Source organism: Elgaria multicarinata, chromosome 11 (genome assembly GCF_023053635.1).
Source record: "Elgaria multicarinata webbii isolate HBS135686 ecotype San Diego chromosome 11, rElgMul1.1.pri, whole genome shotgun sequence".
Taxonomy (NCBI): domain Eukaryota; kingdom Metazoa; phylum Chordata; class Lepidosauria; order Squamata; family Anguidae; genus Elgaria; species Elgaria multicarinata.
In genome coordinates, this window is record NC_086181.1 from 39,667,605 (window position 1) to 39,686,788 (window position 19,184).

The 19,184-nt window shown below is 44.7% G+C and overlaps 1 protein-coding gene across 3 annotated transcripts; it reads right to left on the reverse strand.

Moving 5' to 3' along the window:
• Positions 1-2,256: 2,256 nt before the first annotated feature.
• Positions 2,257-17,375, reverse strand: ZNHIT1 (zinc finger HIT-type containing 1). 3 transcript variants are annotated; one of them, XM_063137955.1, is made up of 6 exons: positions 17,151-17,375; positions 14,618-14,695; positions 11,177-11,347; positions 7,632-7,711; positions 5,394-5,563; positions 2,257-2,468 (listed from the first exon to the last, which is right to left on the reverse strand). In XM_063137955.1, the coding sequence occupies exons 2-6, from the start codon at positions 14,655-14,657 to the stop codon at positions 2,447-2,449; spliced, it is 483 nt and encodes a 160-aa protein (XP_062994025.1). In that variant the 5' UTR covers positions 14,658-14,695; positions 17,151-17,375; the 3' UTR covers positions 2,257-2,446. The 3 variants fall into 3 exon arrangements, with proteins under 3 accessions (XP_062994025.1, XP_062994026.1, XP_062994027.1); XM_063137956.1 differs by lacking the exon at positions 17,151-17,375 and adding an exon at positions 16,869-16,883; XM_063137957.1 differs by lacking the exon at positions 14,618-14,695 and having other exon boundaries at positions 17,151-17,370.
• Positions 17,376-19,184: the final 1,809 nt, after the last annotated feature.

Here is a 19,184-nt window from a genome sequence, read left to right on the forward strand (position 1 = left end):
GGGGATGCCCATCTAAAGAGGAGAGGGACTGCTATATAACTCTTTCCCTCACACTACTTCCTCCTGGCTTCAAATTGTCTGACCTGCAGAACTATGATGAGAGATCTACACGAAGCAGGATATAACAGTTTGAAAAGAGCATATGTAACATGTCCTGGGCCCGAACAGTAGTGAAAATCATTATAAACTGTTATGAAGCAGTAGTGTAGATCCTTCCCTGGTTAAGAAAGTTTCCCACGTACTGCCTGAATGTGGTACTGCAGGCTTCAACCTCACAAACATATTTAAAATTATACTTAATGCATTTTAAGAAACAAATAACCCTGAAGTGTACACCTGTAAGGCCCCTTTAGTCTTCATGGCAAGTTTCAGGTGAATAGGTTTCATGGTCTTGGAGAACATACAAGCAGATACATCAAAGCAACACATCTTTTTATTTTTTTAAAAAAATGGATTGGCCGCCATTTTGTTTCCAATGAAATTTTCACTCTGCCTAAAACCATCCCAGATAAAGATAGAACAAATCTTAAAAGTTTCATAACAATCGGATGTATGGTTTTCAAGTCCATCGAGGGCATACAAACACTTCCAGAGAGAGAGAGAGAGAGAGAGAGAGAATGTGCTGTAAGTTGCCTTTGAGATCATTTGATCCAACGGGAGGGTCTAAATCCCTTTCTTTCTTTTTAAAGTGCCTCCTTCCTTCAAAGGTTTCAGAACGCTGGATTGGTGATTTCACATCAACTAGCTCAGAGTAACCCAAGAGAAAGGGCGGAAGCCACACGGCGCCCAGGAAAGGTTGTGTCAATTTGAAAACTGCACAGTGCAAGCACAAACAATGGGAGGATCACAACACAGTGGTAGAGCACTGCTAAATTACATCCAGAGCCCAAAGGCTGCTAGCTGCAGGCCGGTGGCTTTTTGATCACACTTGGAGCCAAAGTGCACATGACGCTACGTCTTTAGCAACCATTTATTTTGCTTCATTAATGGAAGAAGAGGGGAATCCAAATTATCATTGGGGTCACAGTGTGAGGGGAGGCTTCACACTTCCACCCTCACCAATGAATGCCCCCTCCTCATTCCACCCCCAAGTAACTGCGATTAGCTCTGGAGGACACCAATGGGAGCTTTCCTTCTAATAGCAGACACGGAGAAGGGTGGTGACAAGAGAGAGGGCCTTCTCTGTGGTGGTCCCCCAACTGTGGAACAATCTCCCTGACGAGGCCCGCCCGGCGCCGACATTGTCATCTTTTCGACGCCAGTTCAAGACTTTTCTTTTCTGCCAGGCATTTAGCAATACGTAACGACCCTGGGTCTGTTTTTTGGCACATTGCTTTTAAAGTTGTTATAGTGGTTTTAAATGTACGTGTATTTTGCTTGTTTTTGTGGTTTTTAATCTTTGTATATTGTTTTTAAGTGTTTTATCTTATGTGAACCGCCCAGAGAACTTCGGCTATGGGGCGGTATACAAATGCAATAAATTATATTATTATTATTATTGTTGTTGTTGTTGTTGTTGTTGTTGTTGTTGTTGTGAGCAACAGGACAATGGAAGAACAGGTGAAACTTCCCTTACCCATGCATTGCAATCCTACAGAGTCCACTGGTATCATCATCTCTTTTCTCGCTCATGGTGGTTTTTCTAGACGGATATGATGGGCTTTGCCAGGTTATGCCGTCTTTTACTGATTTAGGAATTTCTTGACAATTGAGCATGTTTTAAGTATGACTGTTTTCTGGATGTTGGTGTGGAATTATTATTATTATTATTATTAAAAAAACATGGTTGCTAAAGGCATGTTTAGTATCATATCTAGTTTGGCTCTATGAACAAATAGAAATGTGTTTATAATTTTACATATGGTTTGGATGTTAAAGGTGGGGAGGTTTTTTTTTTTGTCTTGAGCATGCTGGTAAGTGCAAAATCAATAGGTGAAAAGTTGCCAGTAATCCCAAGAGGTTGAACTACAACTCAGGAGCCTTGCTGAACTCTATGGTGCCAAAATATCTGCTCTAAGGGAAAACCTAGTTTCCATTTCTGCAAAATGCAGCAGAGGCTTCTGCAGAAATGTTTGCAAAGAGCAGAAGGAATTTGGAGGCAAGGGTGAGCCATTCTAACTAGTCAAGAGTTACAAGAGCGTGCACTAACACAACCCTGCCGATATTAACTTAGGTACGCCACAGGCAGAAACGTTCCCCTGTAGCAAACAGGAAAAATGGCTCCAGGAGACTCACAGAAGTGATTCAAGCCACAAGTAACAACCTCAACATGTTTTAATGCTCAAAAAGCACTAGTGACAGTCAGGTGCAAGGCAAGCAACCTCTTTCCAGGAAAGCTCTGAGAACCTGCAAGACAGAGCTCAGCCCAACGCATCCTAAGGAAACAGGCAGGCCTCAAGGTCCTTCCACACATAACCCAATGCTCTGCAGTTCTTCGGGGCATGTTTCAAACCGTCCACTTCAGGCACCTGTATACGAGAGAGAGAGCAGGGGGTTCAGAAGAAAGACTAAGAGGAAAACCACCAGAAGACTACGGTAATATCGAGGAGATAGATGTGACATGCTACAATTGCTTATTGTATGCCTGAAAGCAGGTCTCTCGAAGGGTTAAAAGCCTTCAAACTACTTGGTCTGCCTCAAGGCCAGATTGCAACTCTGGATGGTGTGACTTTGGAATGTGAGAGGGTCTCCTGATCTGCTAGATTGGCTGCTATCCATTTAATTTAGGTTATCCTTCGAGAGAGATGATGATCATCATATATTGATTTCTTACCCACCTCTCCCTTTGGAATCGAGGCGGGGAACAACATTAGCCAGTGTGGTATAGTGGCTAGATTGTCGGACTGGGAGTCAGGAGATCCAGGTTCTAGTCCCCACTCGGCCATGGAAACCCACAGGGTGACTTTGGGCCAGTCACAGACTCAGCCCAACCCACCTCACAGGGCTGTTGTTGTGAGGATAAAGTGGAGAGGAGGAGGATTATGTACACCGCCTTGGATTCCTTGCAGGAAAAAAGGCAGGATATAAATGCAGTAATAAAAAATAAATTAGTACAACAAATCAACACATCTTAAAAATTCTTGATTTCACATTCATCTGGGTAGGTGCCGTGCAGAACCACACGTAGTCCAAGGAGAAACCATGTATACAAATCCTTCCAAAGTCCCACTTGTTTTGAGCTTCGGTGCAGACCGGGACCATAGAGGTGCTGCATAATTGGCCGACTGGAGTCACTCCATTGTCGTCTTCCTGGGGCTCCCGCCAACAGAAGGGGGACGTAAGCTATCTTGCTCTGCTTTGCTTTTTAACCTTGTATGTTTCGCTGTAAAGAGAGCCAGTGTGGTGTAGTGGCTAGAGTGTCAGACTGGGAGTCGGGAGATCTGGGTTCTAGTCCCCACTTGGCCATGGAAACCCACTGGGTGACTCTGGGCCATTCACAGACTCTCAGCCCAACCCACCTCACAGGCTTGTTGTTGTGAGGATAAAATGGAAAGGAGGATTATGTACGCCGCCTTGGGTTCCTCGGAGGAAAAAAGGTGGAATATAAATATAATAATAATAATAATAATCTTTAGCCTGCTAGTTGATAAAGGTGGGGCTGCCTTTGAAAATGGTCCGGAAGCTTCAGCTGGTACAAAACAGGGCAGCCCATTTACTAACAGGGACTGGCTGGCGAGATCACATTAGGCCAGTCCTTTTACAACTTCATTGGCTGCCAGTCCAGGTCCGGCCCGATTCAGAGTGCTGGTATTGACATTTAAAGCCCTAAACGGTTTGGGGCCAGGTTATTTGAAGGAACGCCTCCTCCCATATGTACCTGCCCAGACCTTAAGATCATCTACAGGGGCCCTTCTCTGTGAGCCCCTGCCGAAGGAAGTGAGGCAGGTGGCTACTAGGAGGAGGGCTTTCTCTGCTGTGGCACCTTGGCTGTGGAATGAGCTCCCCAGAGAGGTCCGCCTGGCGCCTACACTGTACTCCTTTCGTCACCAGCTGAAGACCTTTTTATTCTCTCAGTATTTTAACATTTAATTTTAACTTGAATTTAAATTGTACTGTTCTAACTCTGTATTTTAATCTTATATCAATTTTGCTGTGTGCTTTTATCCTGGTTGTGCTTTTTATACTGTATTTTGTATTTGTGCTTTTAACCTGTTGGTTGTTTCATTATGGTTTTAATTTTTGTGAACCGCCCAGAGAGCTTCGGCTATTGGCCGGTATAAAAATGTAATAAATAAATAAATAAATAAATAAATCTTTAGACTTCTACCCAATTGTGTTGCTATTGCTTCTGAATCCTAAACTCTTTTGCATTCGGCAAAACAGAAGTCAGGCCATGAGTCAGGCTGTGCCATGTTTATGTCGCATCGACTAAAGAAAACTCAGGAAATACCCCTTACCACAGTCCTTCTCTACCTGGGGCCTTCCCGATGCGTTAGAGCAGCCTTCCTCAACCTGGGGCGCTCCAGATGTGTTGGACTGCATCTCCCAGAATGCCCCAGCCAGCTGGGGCATTCTGGGAGTTGTAGTCCAACACATCTGGAGCGCCCCAGGTTGAGGAAGGCTGCATTAGAGTGTAACTCCCAGTATCTCCGTCATGGCTGGGCATGATGGGAGTTGTATTGCAACATATCTGATAGGCTGTGGGAGACTGCTTTAGTGTTATGATCATGATGGCTAAGTGGTCTCAGGTGTTGTGTTTAGATCACAGACTCCCCGGAGGCACGAGAGTTTGAGTCCCGTGGCTGACACATAATGCTATTCTTACGGCTGACACATAATGCTATTCTTCTTGGAAAAAGTGCAGAAGAGCCCAAGGAAGATGATCAGGGATTTGGGAGAAGCTTCCCTGAGGGGAAAGGCTAAAGCGTTGACACCTCTTTACTTTGGGTAGGACTAGGACTATGAGGCGGTGGAGAGGCATAAGAGATTTATTAAATTATGCTGTTGTGTTGAGAAAGCAGACAGGGAGGCGGTTTTCTCTGTCTCTCAAAATGCTGGAACGTGCAGGTGCCCAAAGTAATTGACTGACAATATATTCAGGATAGAAAAAAAGAGGAAGTACTATTTCCCAAAATGGCTACTTGATGTATGGATTTACAGGATAACCACTGTCTTAAATTCTTTTAAGAGGCATTCGATAAATTCCTTTCTTTGTTATATTTATATCCTGCCTTTTCCTCCAAGAAGCCCAAAGTGGTGTATATTATCTCCCTCCACAAATATGAGTGGTGCAGACATTTTAAAGTCCCTTTGGCCATGCATGTGTGTGTCAATCCTCTGTGGCCCCAAAGAAAGGAATTGCCATGTTCTATCATTCCCTGTCTGTTCGCCTGGAGGCAATTCCTAATCCTCACAGGCGACCAGTGGAGTTGCCATTTGCAGGCCTCGCTTACCGAGTTTCATGGTGCGTCCCCAAACATTTGACGCAACAGTAGCGGGCCCCACAGGAGACACACGTGTAGTTTGATGGGAAGCCACAGACGGTGCAGAAGTGTCGCTGGGGCAGATTGGAAGGGGGCGCACACGCAGTCAGGTAGTTGGGTCCATCACTCACATTCAGGTTCTGTTGGGAATGAAGGGGGAGGGAAAAAGATTCATTTAAGTCTGGCCTCATGGGGTGGGGTTGTCAGGCTACTTTGAGCTGCTAATTTGGTTCCTTCCTCCTAATCTCACCTCTGTGCTTTCCGCCTGGACCTGCCTCTCCATTTCTAGCCATCAAGACTTCTAATTAAAGGTAGTGGGTTTGGTTTTGTGGACCTAGCTTTGTACCATCGGGCCTACCTATTGTCTTGTACGATGTTCTGGTCATCTTCTGCTTCGTCAGATATGCCACCATGGTCAGTTGAAGCCTTATGGTTAGAACCTCTTAGAATCATAGAATAGTAGAGTTGGAAGGGGCCTATAAGGCCATCGAGTCCAACCCCCTGCTCAATGCAGGAATCTACCCTAAAGCATACTTGATAGATGGTTCTCCAGCTGCCTCTTGAAGGCCTCTAATGTGGGAGAGCCCACAACTTCCCTAGGTCACTGGTTCCATTGTTGTACTGCTCTAACATTCAGGAAGTTTTTCCTGATGTCCAGCCGGAATCTGGCTTCCTGTAACTTGAGCCCATTATTCCGCGTCCTACACTCTGGGAGGATCGAGAAGAGATCCTGGCCCTCCTTTGTGTGACAACCTTTTAAGTATTTGAAGAGTGCTCTCATGTCTCCCCTCAATCTTCCCAAACGCACAGCATTCGGTTATTGTGAATTCGGTTATTTTTGTGAACCGCCCAGAGAGCTTCGGCTATTGGGCGGAATAAAAATGTAATAAATAAATAAATAACATCAGAATAACTAACCCCCCCCTCCTACAATTTTGGCTGCTAGAGAGACATGGCATATAATATCACGTCAATTACAGTTTGATCCATTCTCTCATGCTAAATTGGCTATATCGGGAAACCCAGATTTAAAAATTGGAAAGAAAATATTTCTGTGGAGGACATGGACAGATAAGATGATTTTTACTTTGGATCAATAAATAGGCTCAGATGATGAGTTTTTGTCCTTTTCAGATTTGTTTGTTAAATATAATTGACCTGCTACGGCTCAATGGCAATACTTGCAATTGCAACACTTGCTGGAATCTAGGTTTGGCCTAGCTGCTTTTACAGCTTCAGAGCCTCCAGCGTTGTTAGGAACACTTTCAGCAGCTGACCTGACATGTAGATCCACAACCCATATATATAAGTGTTTAATAGCAGCAAGTAAATATGACACCCATAGTTTAAGTCTAGATTGGAATAGAGAATTGGAATGCCCCATCTTTCCTAACCAATGGACGGTTGTTCTAGCATCTGTATCTGAAGCTTCTATGGATCTTAGGTTACATCTTATTCTGGAGAAAAAAAAATGTTTCAGGTCTATTGGACTCCACAACACCTTTTCAATAAGGGTTTGTGTAACTGGCATAACTATTGGAGATGTAATGCATCTAATTCTTCTTTAAGTCATATGTATTGGCCCAATAGTTGCGCCCTTTTGGGAGGAGGTTATAATAAGAATGAACTTTGTACTAAAACAATCTAGAACATGGAATAACATGTATCTCCTCCTAAATTACCTACTGGCTTCTTGGAAGTTAACACATGGTCAGCACAGATGGATCTTTAAAGCCCTTATGACAGCCAAAATGCTTCCACACACCTTCCATAATGCAATGGATCGAGGACCTAATAATATTATCAACTTTTGAATGTTATATAGACGCAACTTGCGGGTGGATAAATATACGGCTATTTGGTCTGCTTTTCTTGAAACCTTTGTATAATTCTCTCCCTTTTTTTTTTTTTTAATGGTTCATACGATGGAAATGATGATAATTCTATACACACAATGTATGGGTTCCCCCACCCCCGGTTTTCACGATGTATTATCTGTTTTGTTTGTTGGTATTCACAATAAAAAAGATTTAAAAGTTTTAAAAATGTGCGTTTAAATGCTATGTTAAGATGTTTCAATTTTAAACTATTATATTTAATCGACTTTGTTTCAACAGGGTAGAACAGGAAAGGTAGTGTGGAAGCGAGAGCACAAATGTATTGGCCTCAACCACTTCCAAAGAAGGTGAGGTGGAAAGCAGCGGATACCTGTTCCTCGAGCAAAGCTTGGAAATTCTTGCGGAAGCGCAACTTGAAATGATCCCCGCGGGTTTTCTTCTTTTTTTTCCCTGTAAACACAGCACAGAGAAATATAGAAAGACCGAGAGAAAGAGTGCTATCAAGTTTAAGCTGAACTCCTTTAGCTTAAGATGGCTTAGTACACTGGTCAATTGATCAAGGGGCTGGAGCAACTCCCCTATGAGGAACGGTTACAACTTTCAGGGCTCTATAACTTAGAGAGAGAAAAGGGACGCACAGTTTTGTACACATGATAGCGGTGTACAACATTACGCATGGCGTAGAGAAAAGGGGCAGGGAGACTTTTCCCCCTTCTCTCGTAATATTAAAAGCCGAGGTCATCCCATGAAGCTGATGGGTGGGAGATTCAGGACAGATAAAAGGAAGTTCTTTTTCACACAGTGCATAGTTAAACTATGGAATTCACTTCCACAAGACGTTGTGATGGCCAACAAACTGGATGGTTTTTAAAGGGGATTGGGCAAATCAATGGAGAACTCCACGAATGGCTACTAGTCTTGATGGCTATATGCTACCTCCAGTATCAGGGGTAGTATGCCTATGTACACCAGTTGCTGGAGAACATAGGCGGGAAGGTGCTGTTACACCTGTGACCTGCTTGAGGCTCCCTAGTCACTTGTGGGTTCCTGTGAGAACAGAATGCTGGACTAGATAGACCCTTGGTCTGATCCAGCATGACCCTTTTTATGAAATCTGTGAACTCAAGGGGTAGTGATGGCTGGCAACTTGGGTGGCTTTAAAAGAGGATGGCCATAGATTACCTCCAGTATTGGGGGTAGTATGCTTCGTTATGGCAGTTGCTGAGGGTGCTCTTGCATTCATGTCCTGCTTGTGTGGTTCCCACATGGCCACTGTGGAAGCAGAATCCTAGACTAGATCAGGCCTTTGGTCTGATCCAGAGTGGGCTCTTCTTACATCCTTATGACCAATGTGTTCTTATATCAAATATTCCACAGAAGCATGAACCTCACTGTGTATGGTGATGTTTGCTAGCAAGGGCAGAAATGAGGACTGCTTGCCCCGTGACCCTGCAGGAATCACGGGCAAACCTCCTGGGTTGCTAACTGGCTGCTGCTTTCAATTACCGTGATTTCCAAGCAGTGGCAAAGTTTGCTCTAAGACCATCTTGTTTGATGCTGATGATGCTTGAAGAAAGAGCCTGCTTAGCACAACAGTATTTCGAATAGGGATGACCGCTGCAGGGGAATTTGCCTGTTTGGGGGCTGATCAGACTTTTCCGGCGCCTCTCGCTTGGCTTTCGTTTTTCCCGAAATCTGGGAACTTTGTCAGATTCCACCCCACCCTCACCCCAGATAGAACAACTTGTGCAAATTATGGCCGAAATTCACGCAAATTATGGCCGAAATTCACGCAAATTATGGTCGAAATTCACGCAAATTATGGCCGAAATTCACGCAAATTATGGTCGAAATTCATGCAAATTATGGTCGAAATTCATGCAAATTATGGCTGAAATTTACGCAAATTATGGCCGAAATCTGCACAAATTATGCAAATTGCTATTTATGAAAATAAAAGAATGGAAAATTCACAAGCTGCCCAACTTGATGCAATTGAGCCCAGCCACTCATGGGGAGGCAAGCCAAGGTCTCGGGGCGGTGGGGGGAGGCCAAGCTGCTGAAAGCACAGCCAGCTCCACCCCCGGATGGATTTCTCCAACATCTTTAATTTAAAAATGGGCCTTTAGTGTTTTGCATTTTTTGCCTTTTAAAAATACTTGCTGTTTGTTTTGCTTACATTTCATTAATAATAATAATAATAATATAATCTGACCCTAACCTGACCCAGGCGTTCCTGAATAAAAGCCAAAGAGAAAAGCAATGTTGTGAATCATTCCCATTTATAAAATAAAAAAACCTGACCTTTTTATATCTTTGTTTCACAATCACATCAGCCAACTCATTCTTCCAGTTAGCAGATGCGATCAAAACCTGCTGATGATCAAAGCATCTTTCTTACCACTCCAGTGATGTTAATGCTTATTTGAACATTATCTTTACCAATCAATACATGAAATTTGTTTTAACCAATCAAATGCCCAACCTTAACCTGAGCTAGTTTTAAAGGCAAAGCATTTAAGGTCACAGCACAAAAAGCTGGGGATACTTCTGAGGTTTGCCCAAGCCAGACTCAGATCTAAAACTGAGGTGCCTCAAAAAGGCGCGGGCTTTTAAAGGTCCCAAACTCTTCTCCACCTTGCTTCAAAATCCAAGTCAGAGAAAGGTTCCTGGCTTCCTCTCTGCCCATCTCTGTCACCTGAAGGTTCTCTCTGCCATTTCTCCAGCCCCAAACACTCCCCTTCTCTTTTCTTCAAAAGGCAGTGGTAGCAGAAGCAGCGACAGTGAACGTGGAGTGTTTTTGAATATTACATTTATACCCCACCTTCTTTCCTCCAAGGAACCAAAGGTGGCATACATAATCCTCTTCCTCTCCATTTTTGTCCTCACAACAACAACCCTGTTAGGTAGGTTGGGCTGAGAGTCTGTGACTGGCCCAACGTCACCCAGTGGGCTTCCATGGCCGAGTGGAGACTATTTGTGTTCCACGGACACTATTTTCCCACGGTTCTCATTCACTGGTGCTGAGCTAGCACCATTGCTTGAAAGTAAGGGAAAGGGAAAGAGGATTGTGTCTTAGGGGACCATGGAGCTGTTGTGGATGGATGGGAGTATTTCCTTCAGGACTCACATTGGCTTAGAAAAATGACTCATGTTTTTCCCCCCCAAAAAAATATTTTGTGCGTGTGCAGAACGACTCTGCGAATGTCTGGGTTAATCCAAGCCGAACTCTCGAGAAATCAGAGAGAGGGACATTTTGTATTCCAGGTCCCACCTTTTTCCCCCCTCTTGCAAGGAGACAAAGTCAGCTTACATAGTCCTCCTCCTCCTCCTCCTCTCCATCGTATCCTCACAACAACCCCGTCAGATAGGTTCAGCTGAGGGTCCGTGATTCACCCCCTAGGCTTCATAGCCAAGTGAGGACTACAACCCGGATACTAGACCATATCCCTTTTACTACATCACTGAAGAAGACTGTACATCAAACCGTGCTTGGTTCATTTGATATTGGTTATTTCTGGTAGACCTTTATCGCACAACAACACTGTATTCTCTCTCATTGGTTTGATGTATAGTTCTTTGCAGCACAACAACAGTGTACTCCTTTTTAATTGTTTGTATGCACATATGTAGATTATCACAGATAAAATGTTATTATTAGATTTTGTCCTATTCATATTTATTATCGCCAGTAAGCCCAACTCTGCTGTTTTGTTGGACTCTACCTAGCCTACCTCACGGGGTTGTTGTGAGGATAAAATGGAAAGGACGAAGACTATGTCTTGGGCTCCTTGGAGGAAAAAGGGTGGGATGTAAATGTGACAAATAAATAAATAAGGGTGCTCAGCGACACAGTGAACGGCAAGAGGAACACGGATGTCAACAGACACAGCTGCCGCCACCACAAAAACTCACCCGTTTCAGCATCGTCGTCAAACTGAGGCAGGCGCTTCACCAGCTGGGGCATGTTGGCGTGAGGATCATCCTGGAAGTTGTCGTTCTCTAGCGCCTCCAACTGGCGGTTGAGGCGGCGCTGCCGGGTGGCCCGGTCTAAGATACGCCTCTGGCTGGGGTCCTGGGACCGTGCTGGGCAGGAAAGGAATGAGCGGAAGCTGATGCGAAGCAACCTACAGGCCGCCGTGTTGCCACAGGAGACTCTGCCAGGGCCATCAGCAATCTCCTTCACCATTTAGCTTGCATGGCCTTCTGGGGAGTCCTGGAAGGCTGGATTTGGCGCCTCAGAGGGTTGAATGTGGTCCCCAAGCCTGAAGTTTTGCACTCACAGACCACAGACCTCAACCACAGATAGCTTTTGGCCCTTCACACAGCATCCCTGAAGTTTAATTGACACATTTTTTAACCCATTCCCCTTGCCGCTATATACATCTAGAATGTGAATATGTTGTTCAAAGGCACCATCGTGTGGCGAGAGCAGGTATCTACTATGCCAGAGGACTCTTTCACGTGCCCTGGCATGGTAAATATCAGCTTTAAAGGACCGTATAACTTTTTGTTTGTTTGTTTATTCGTTCAGTCGCTTCCAACTCTTCGTGACTTCATGGTTGGACTCGATGGCCTTGTAGGCCCCTTCCAACTCTGCTATTCTATGATTCTATGATTAGCCCACGCCAGAGCTTTCTGCCAGCCGTCGCCACCCCCAGCTCCCCCAAGGTCAAGTCTGTCACCTCCAGAATATCATCCCTCCATCTTGCCCTTGGTCGGCCCCTCTTCCTTTTGCCTTCCACTTTCCCTAGCATCAGCCTCTTCTCCAGGGTATCCTGTCTTCTCATTATGTGGCCAAAGTACTTCAGTTTTGCCTTTAATACCATTCCCTCAAGTGAGCAGTCTGGCTTTATTTCCTGGCGTATGGACTGGTTTGATCTTCTTGCGGTCCAAGGCACTCTCAGAATTTTCCTCCAACACCACAGTTCAAAAGCATCTATCTTCCTTCGCTCAGCTTTCCTTATGGTCCAGCTCTCGCAGCCATAGGTTACTACGGGGAATACCATTGCTTTAACTATGCGGACCTTTGTTGTCAGTGTAAAGTATATCTTTACATGGATATTAATCCAATTCTAACCACTCCCTGTGTTGATCTGCTGACATAGGGTCAGTCATCAGAACTGGGGAGATTTTAACCAAACCATAACAAGCTCCTTTTCTGGCGTTTGTTGTGGGGTAGTTAAAAAAAAATTGCCCCAGAGCAATTTTCTGCACATGAGTATTTCTTTAGATCAGCTTTCTCTAACTTGATACCCTGTGAATGTCTGGGACTGCAACTCCCATCATCCCCCAGCTAGCATGGCCAACAGCCAGGAATATTGACATTTGTAATCCAAAACATCTGGAAGGTACAATAGGGGGCGACAGCCACTCGTTGAACAAATCCAAAAGGCCACAACATAGTGGCTGCAAAATGTAAGCCAACCTATCCTGTCTGGAATTATATTGCTATTTGGAGATTCAAGATAAGGGGGTTTAACTTTGTTTGGTACAATTAAATATTTTAGATGTGATTTTTTTCAATGTTTACTTTGTCCACGAGTGTTCTGAAATATATGCAAGATCCACCCAGGGAGAAAACATAGTGTCCTGTACCCTACCCAATTTATCCTAGTCACATACTGGGACAGTTGTTTTCTACAGAAATGGACTCTTCAGACAACACAATAGTGAACGATGGGGTAACAATCAATTTGACAGTTGTTTATTTAGAGGGTACTCCCCACACAACATAATAATCAACTGTGGTGTGGATTAGGATCAATGTTGAGTTGACTATTAGTCCACGCTGAGTTGACTCACTCATCGCCTACCCTCTCTTCTCCCAGTCCTCCTGCTAGTATCCCATCAGTCATTGCTACTGAAAAACTATCCTGACAGCTGGACTAGAGCAACAGCCACCACTTTGACCACTCTTGCCTTGCAACTCTGTGGCTGAGGAAATAACCAACGGTGGCTGAGGAAATAACCAGTAGTGCCCTCCACACAACATGATAACCAATGGTGGTTCAAATAGCCAACTCTGCACAGCGTTGGTTATTCGCATTGGCTATTTTGGCCAAATAACCAACCATTAGTTAAAAAATTCCCTCCGCACAACACAATAACCCATGGTGGAGTAAATAACTAACCATCGACTATTTAAACCACCATTGGTTATCGTGTTGTCTGAACCCAGTCTACTACTCTAACATCTTACGTTTTTCTACAGAGTTAACCAACCTACAAGCAATCCGGCCTGACTGCAACCACACAAACTCTTCCCTTCTGACATAGAGGACCAAAGGAACAACATTCCATAGGGGGGGTAAAGGAAGGATTCAATGTTAGAGTAGAGCTCTGCTTTTCACCTTTCCAGAAAACCTTGTCGGCCACTGTGGGAAGCATGAGGCTGATCTAGCTAGACCTATTGGTCTCAACAGGCAGAGCTCCTTTGTCTTAGGTTCTTAAGCCAATCTCCATCCCAACGCACCTTAAATAGTGTTTCTGTCTTCCCTTGCTCCACCTGTCCTGTGGCCCTTTAAAGCATTGAACCTCTTTCAATGTGTTGGCTAAATAGGTCTCACAGGCTTCAACCCAGTGATGGGCAGGGCCAAAGTGGTGGGCTGTGGTGGGAAAGCAGGTGGGACCAGTGGAAGGGGGTGGAACTACCTGGGGAACCCTGGAGGAGCCAGATTTGGGCCCCAGGCCTATGGTTCCATGCCTCTGTCTTAAAAGACTAACAATTTCATTGTGGCACAATAAACATTTGTGGAGTGGAAGCCACAAATGTTCATCAGATGCACTGAAGTGTCATTCTTGGCGGGCAGATATAAAATACACATAAGGCCTTTTCAAAGCCTCTAAACCTTTTGCAGCAAATGGTTAGTGAGCATGTTTAAACTGTAATTATGCAGCCACCATGGTTAGGAACGGTTCACGCGAGAGGCTAAGTCATGGTTCACATGACATTCTAAGCCATAATGTTTAGCTCAAAATGCTTCCCCACCATGGCTGAGCATGTCATTTGAACAGGGTCATTTACATGTGGGGATGATGTAGAGGAGGGATGTAAATGTTGGGGCCAAAACCCCATAAACTCCAAGGAGCAAAATTTGTAAAATTATTACATAAAGCTCAGATGTACACAAAATAGAATCGGTGACTACCCACAACAGCAGTAATTGGTAGTCACACATTTTTCCTAATTTCACCATGCTAATGTAACATTTGGCACCTTTAAGATCTACTGTGGGAGAGAAAACCCTGATCACGATCAAGCCCTAAATAAATGTGGTGTGTGTGTTTGCTGTAACAGCCTAAGAAGGCTACACCTCTGTGACTTGCAAAATAAGAAGGTACTGTGGTGCTCACATCGTGCGTGTAGGTTTCCCGTGGGCCTCTGCTTGTCCATTGTCAGAACAGAAATGCCGGGCTAGATAAAAAAGAAAGCTACAAAAAGGCACATGACATCTTAAAGAAGAATATTTAACATGGCATAAGATAGCAGAATAAATTTGCTAGCCTTTACAATCCCACACGTTCCTTTTGTTTCCATAGATTAGTCTGTGGAAATTGAGGATTTCTAATGTTTCCCTCTTATTTTTATTTTATTTATTTATTTATTACATTTTTATACCGCCCAATAGCCGAAGCTCTCTGGGCGGTTCACAAAAATTAAAACCATCATAAAAAAACAAACAAGTTAAAAATACAAATACAAAATACAATATAATGTGTTGGATCTTGCGATCCAAACTATCCCAGTCTACTCACATCCACACCTCTTACGGCTTAATTTTTAAGAGATGGATGCCAACATCTTCTGACTGGGAAACACTGCCTCTTTGCTTCCAGATTGTTGAGAGAGATTATTCATTGGGATGAAAGGCACTCTGCACAGGCTCAGACACACTCCAAGGGTTTCATGGCTAAGCTCAAATACACATGTCTAAACAACTGATTCATTTAGGACTCAGTTGTGACTAGGGATGTGCTCCGCTTCTAATCGGACCGTAGAAGCAGGAGCGGAGCGGGGGGCTTCGCCTGCCCTTAAGGCGGAGGCGAAGAGGATTGGGGGGCCGGCGGAGCGTGGCGAAGAGGATCGAGGTGAAGGCGGATCCTTCGCCTCGATCCGGAGCTCCGCCGGAATGGTAAGTGGGGTTTACTGGGCCCTGCCGCTGTCCCCCCGCCCTCCTCTCCCTTACCTGCCTCCGTCCACGGTCCGTCGGCGTCTTCAATTGAGCCCGTGGTTCCAGCAGGAAGTCTGGGCCGCTTGCGGCCCAGACTTCCTGGTGGAACCGCGGGCTCAATTGAAGACGCCGACGGACCTCGGACGGAGGCAGGTAAGGTCCCCCTCTCCCTTGGTCCCTTACCGGGCTCTGCCGCCGTCGCCACATGGGCGGCGATGGCGGCAGGGCCCGGTAACCCCCCCTATGGGGGGGGGAACGGAGCTCCGATCCGGATCCGGAGCTCCGAGCGGAGCAGAGTGGGCACAGGCGGAGTGGGGGTGGAGCAGAGCGGCCCAATCCGAAAATGGCGGATCTGAAAGTGAAGCGGAGTGGGGAGTCCGTGCACACCCCTAGTTGTGACCCACTGAAGGATCTGTCTTCTATTGCAGATAGGCTGACCAGGTATCCTCTTTTGCAGAGGACAGTCCTCTCTTTGAAAGGCTGTCCTTGTCCAATTTCAATTTCAAGAGAAAGAACTATAAAAACTGTTGCCCATCAATTGTTAGCACTTGGATAGCAAACTGAACACACAGCCATACTCTTCTTCCACACTATGGTGCAACATACTGCATCGCTATTTAAATTACTTCTGAATTTGCATCTATATTAGCTAGGGTGCCCATTTGAAAAGGAGGACAGGGCTCCTGTATCTTTAACCGTTGCATAGAAAAGGGAATTTCAGCATGTGTCATTTGTATATATGGAGAACCTGGTGAAATTCCCTCTTCATCACAACAGTTAAAGGTGCAGGAGCTATACTAGAGTGACCAGATTTAAAAGAGGACAGGGCACATGCAGCTTTATCTGTTGTGATGAAAAGGAAATTTCAGCAGGTTCTCCATATATACAAATGACACCTGCTGAAATTTCCTTTTCAATTTCCTTTCCAACACTCTAGCCACTACACCGCACTGGTTTTGCCCACACCACACTGGGTACTTTTCATTAAAAGTAGGGCTTTTGCAGGACTTTTAAACATATTAGGATCTTGCTTGTGGGTTATAAGAGTTCTGCAATGTCCATACATGCAGAAAAAAGAATTTCAGCAGGTGTCATTTGTATGCATGTCACACCTGGTGAAATTTCCTGTTCATCACAACAGTTAAAGCTGCAGGAGCTATACTGCAGCTATACTGTGACCAGATTTAAAAGAGGGCAGGGCACCTGCAGCTTTAACTGTTGTGATGAAGAGGAAATTTCCCCAGGTTCTTCATATATACAATTGACACCTGCTGAAATTTCCTTTTCAATACAACTGTTAAAGATACAGGAGCCCTGTCCTCCTTTTCATATGGTCACCCTATATTAGCGCATGCAAATGTTAGGCAAATCAGTGTCCTCTTCTCTGGTGATGCATTTCCTCTTTTTTAAGGAGTTAGGAGGGATCACCCTACCTTAAAAGCATTTGATACAGTTTCCCAGGGCTTCAGTTCTACCAGAATCGCTGATGGATAACTGGATCTGCCTAGGGAATTAATTTTGGGTGCTGAGAAAGCCCTTTTGTTTTCGAGAAGAGCTCTCCCTAATAATACCAGATGGGTATTCAGTATAAAATGAGTATATATCCCACTGCCTCTTGCAACAAAAGCCACCCTTAAGCTAAAGAGCACCAACCAACCCCCCCTTTGCATCCACCATCCACCTCAATTCCCTCCTCGCGTCTCTCTCCTAAATACCTGAGATTTTCTTTTCCACCATGCTGCAAGGAAGCAATCAAAGGGCTACCGTTCCCACGCAGTCCTCACAGACACTTCCGGTATACAATGGTTTTCCACTCTGTTTTCCAATGCACAGTGCCTAGAGCTTTCACCATAGAGTTGCCAAAAAGTAGAGCGACCCTGCTTCTGCATTCAGCGCAAAGAATCGTGCTCATTCATACCAGAAGTTTATATTGCGTCTGCAGAGTCTTTTTTTTTTAATCTCTACGGAGTAAACAGCAGCGGCCATGCGCCGCCATATTACTAGGGGCAAAGGCACTTCCGCCTGCGCTTCTGAGTCGCACCCCCTGGTGTACGTCACGACGAGGTTACCGGCTGCGATGCTTTCAGCCGACTCCAGGATTGTTTTCCCGGGTCCTAAACTCCGCCGTATTTCGACTAAAACTTTTCTAATTCTTTCATTTGCGCGAAAGTGAGGGTGAGGATTTGCGCGAGGGTGGGCGAGGGCGTCGTTTGAAATGGAAACAAGGCTCCCAAGCACTTAGACCTGGAAAACTGTTTCCAGTTCCAGTGTTCAGTCTGTGAGGACACAGTGAAATCACAGTAAGAGCGTTCTTCTGAACATGTGGCGAGTGCCTGCAAAATAACCACGGCCAGACACGAAAGCACCTGGCTTCAGTGGGGGCGGGGGTAGGAGCAGAAAAAGGTGGAGAAAGGATGATCAGGGCGAAGGACGGTCCTGAGCACCCCTTGGTAGCGAATATATCAGCCGGATGTATGCAGAGTTGGGCATTTGATCATTTTCGATACAGCACTCTGCATAGGATCGGGCTGCACGAAACAGCGGTTTCGTTCTCATTTATTTAAATCAATCAATCATTGTCCCTAGGCCAGGTTAACTCAGTGATATCGGGAGGAAAAATGAAACTTACAAACCGATAACAGTTAAAATTTTGAAGGCGGTGGGAGGGTTGGTAACATTTCGTGTACCTCCCACAAATGGCAAATCAAATAGTTTTCTGACAGCCCGAGTCTATCAATGTTTACTCGGAAGAAAGTCTCGTTGTAACCAATTGGGCTTACTCTCAGGTAAGTGTGCTGAGGATCACAGCCTAAAATGCTCTCAAGCTTAATAGATAGATTACAGACTGAGATTTTATGCAGAGGAATACTGCTTTTGCTACTGGAGGTGATATATAGCCATCATGACTGGTAGCTATTGATCACCTAAGGGTTCAATCCTGTGCATGTTTAAACAAACAAACAAGTCCTACAACTCCCAGCCAGTTTTAAAATCTCTTCACTGGCTGCCAATTAGTTTCCGAGCGAAGTATAAAGTGTTGGTTATTACCTTTAAAGCCCTACACGGTTTGGGTCCAGGCTACCTGTGGGATCGCCTTCTCCCGTACCATCCACTCCCCACTCAGGTCCTCTGAGAAAAATCTACTTCAGCTAGCAAAAACTAGATTAACAACTGTTACCCAGAGGACCTTCTCTTCTGCTGCTCCCAGACTGTGGAATGGCCTGCCGGAGACTCGTCAACTTAACAGTCTACTACTAGCATTCAAGAAAGCTATAAAGACTGATCTCTTCCTGCAGGCCTATCCAGTGGAATTTTAAGATGTTTTTAGAATGTTTTAACAATGTATATTATGTTTTAATTCAGTTTTATGTATTTTACTGTTTATTGTTGTTCCCCGCCTCAATCAAAATTATTTATGATGATGATGATGATGCATGCTTAGGCTGCAATTCTGCGCATGTTTAGATACAAAAAAGTACTACAACACCCAACATTCCCCAGCCAGCATTCTTTATGGGAATGTAGGACTTTTTTTCTGTCTAAACTCTAAACATGAATAGGATTGCTCTTATTTTCTATAACTTTGTCTAATCGTATTTTAAAGCTGTCCAAGACCGTCACCACACCTTCTAGCAAATTCCATAGCTACGCGCGGCGTGAACAAGTTTTCTCGGCAACGTGGCAGAGTCATGGAAAGGAACGCATCGTCTCCCCCTTTTAAACGTTCTTGAAACATCCATTTTTCTTCT

Bases quoted from the DNA above. Each gene is read 5' to 3' on its own strand.
- ZNHIT1 (XM_063137955.1), bottom strand. From the start codon at position 14,657: ATGGACAAGCAGAGGCCCACGGGAAACCTACACGCACGAT. The intron at 7,712-11,176 runs GTGAGTTTTTGT...CTGTGTTTACAG, and splicing joins TGACGACGATGCTGAAACGG to GGAAAAAAAAGAAGAAAACC. The intron at 2,469-5,393 runs GTAAGCGAGGCC...TCTCGTATACAG, and splicing joins GGGACGCACCATGAAACTCG to GTGCCTGAAGTGGACGGTTT.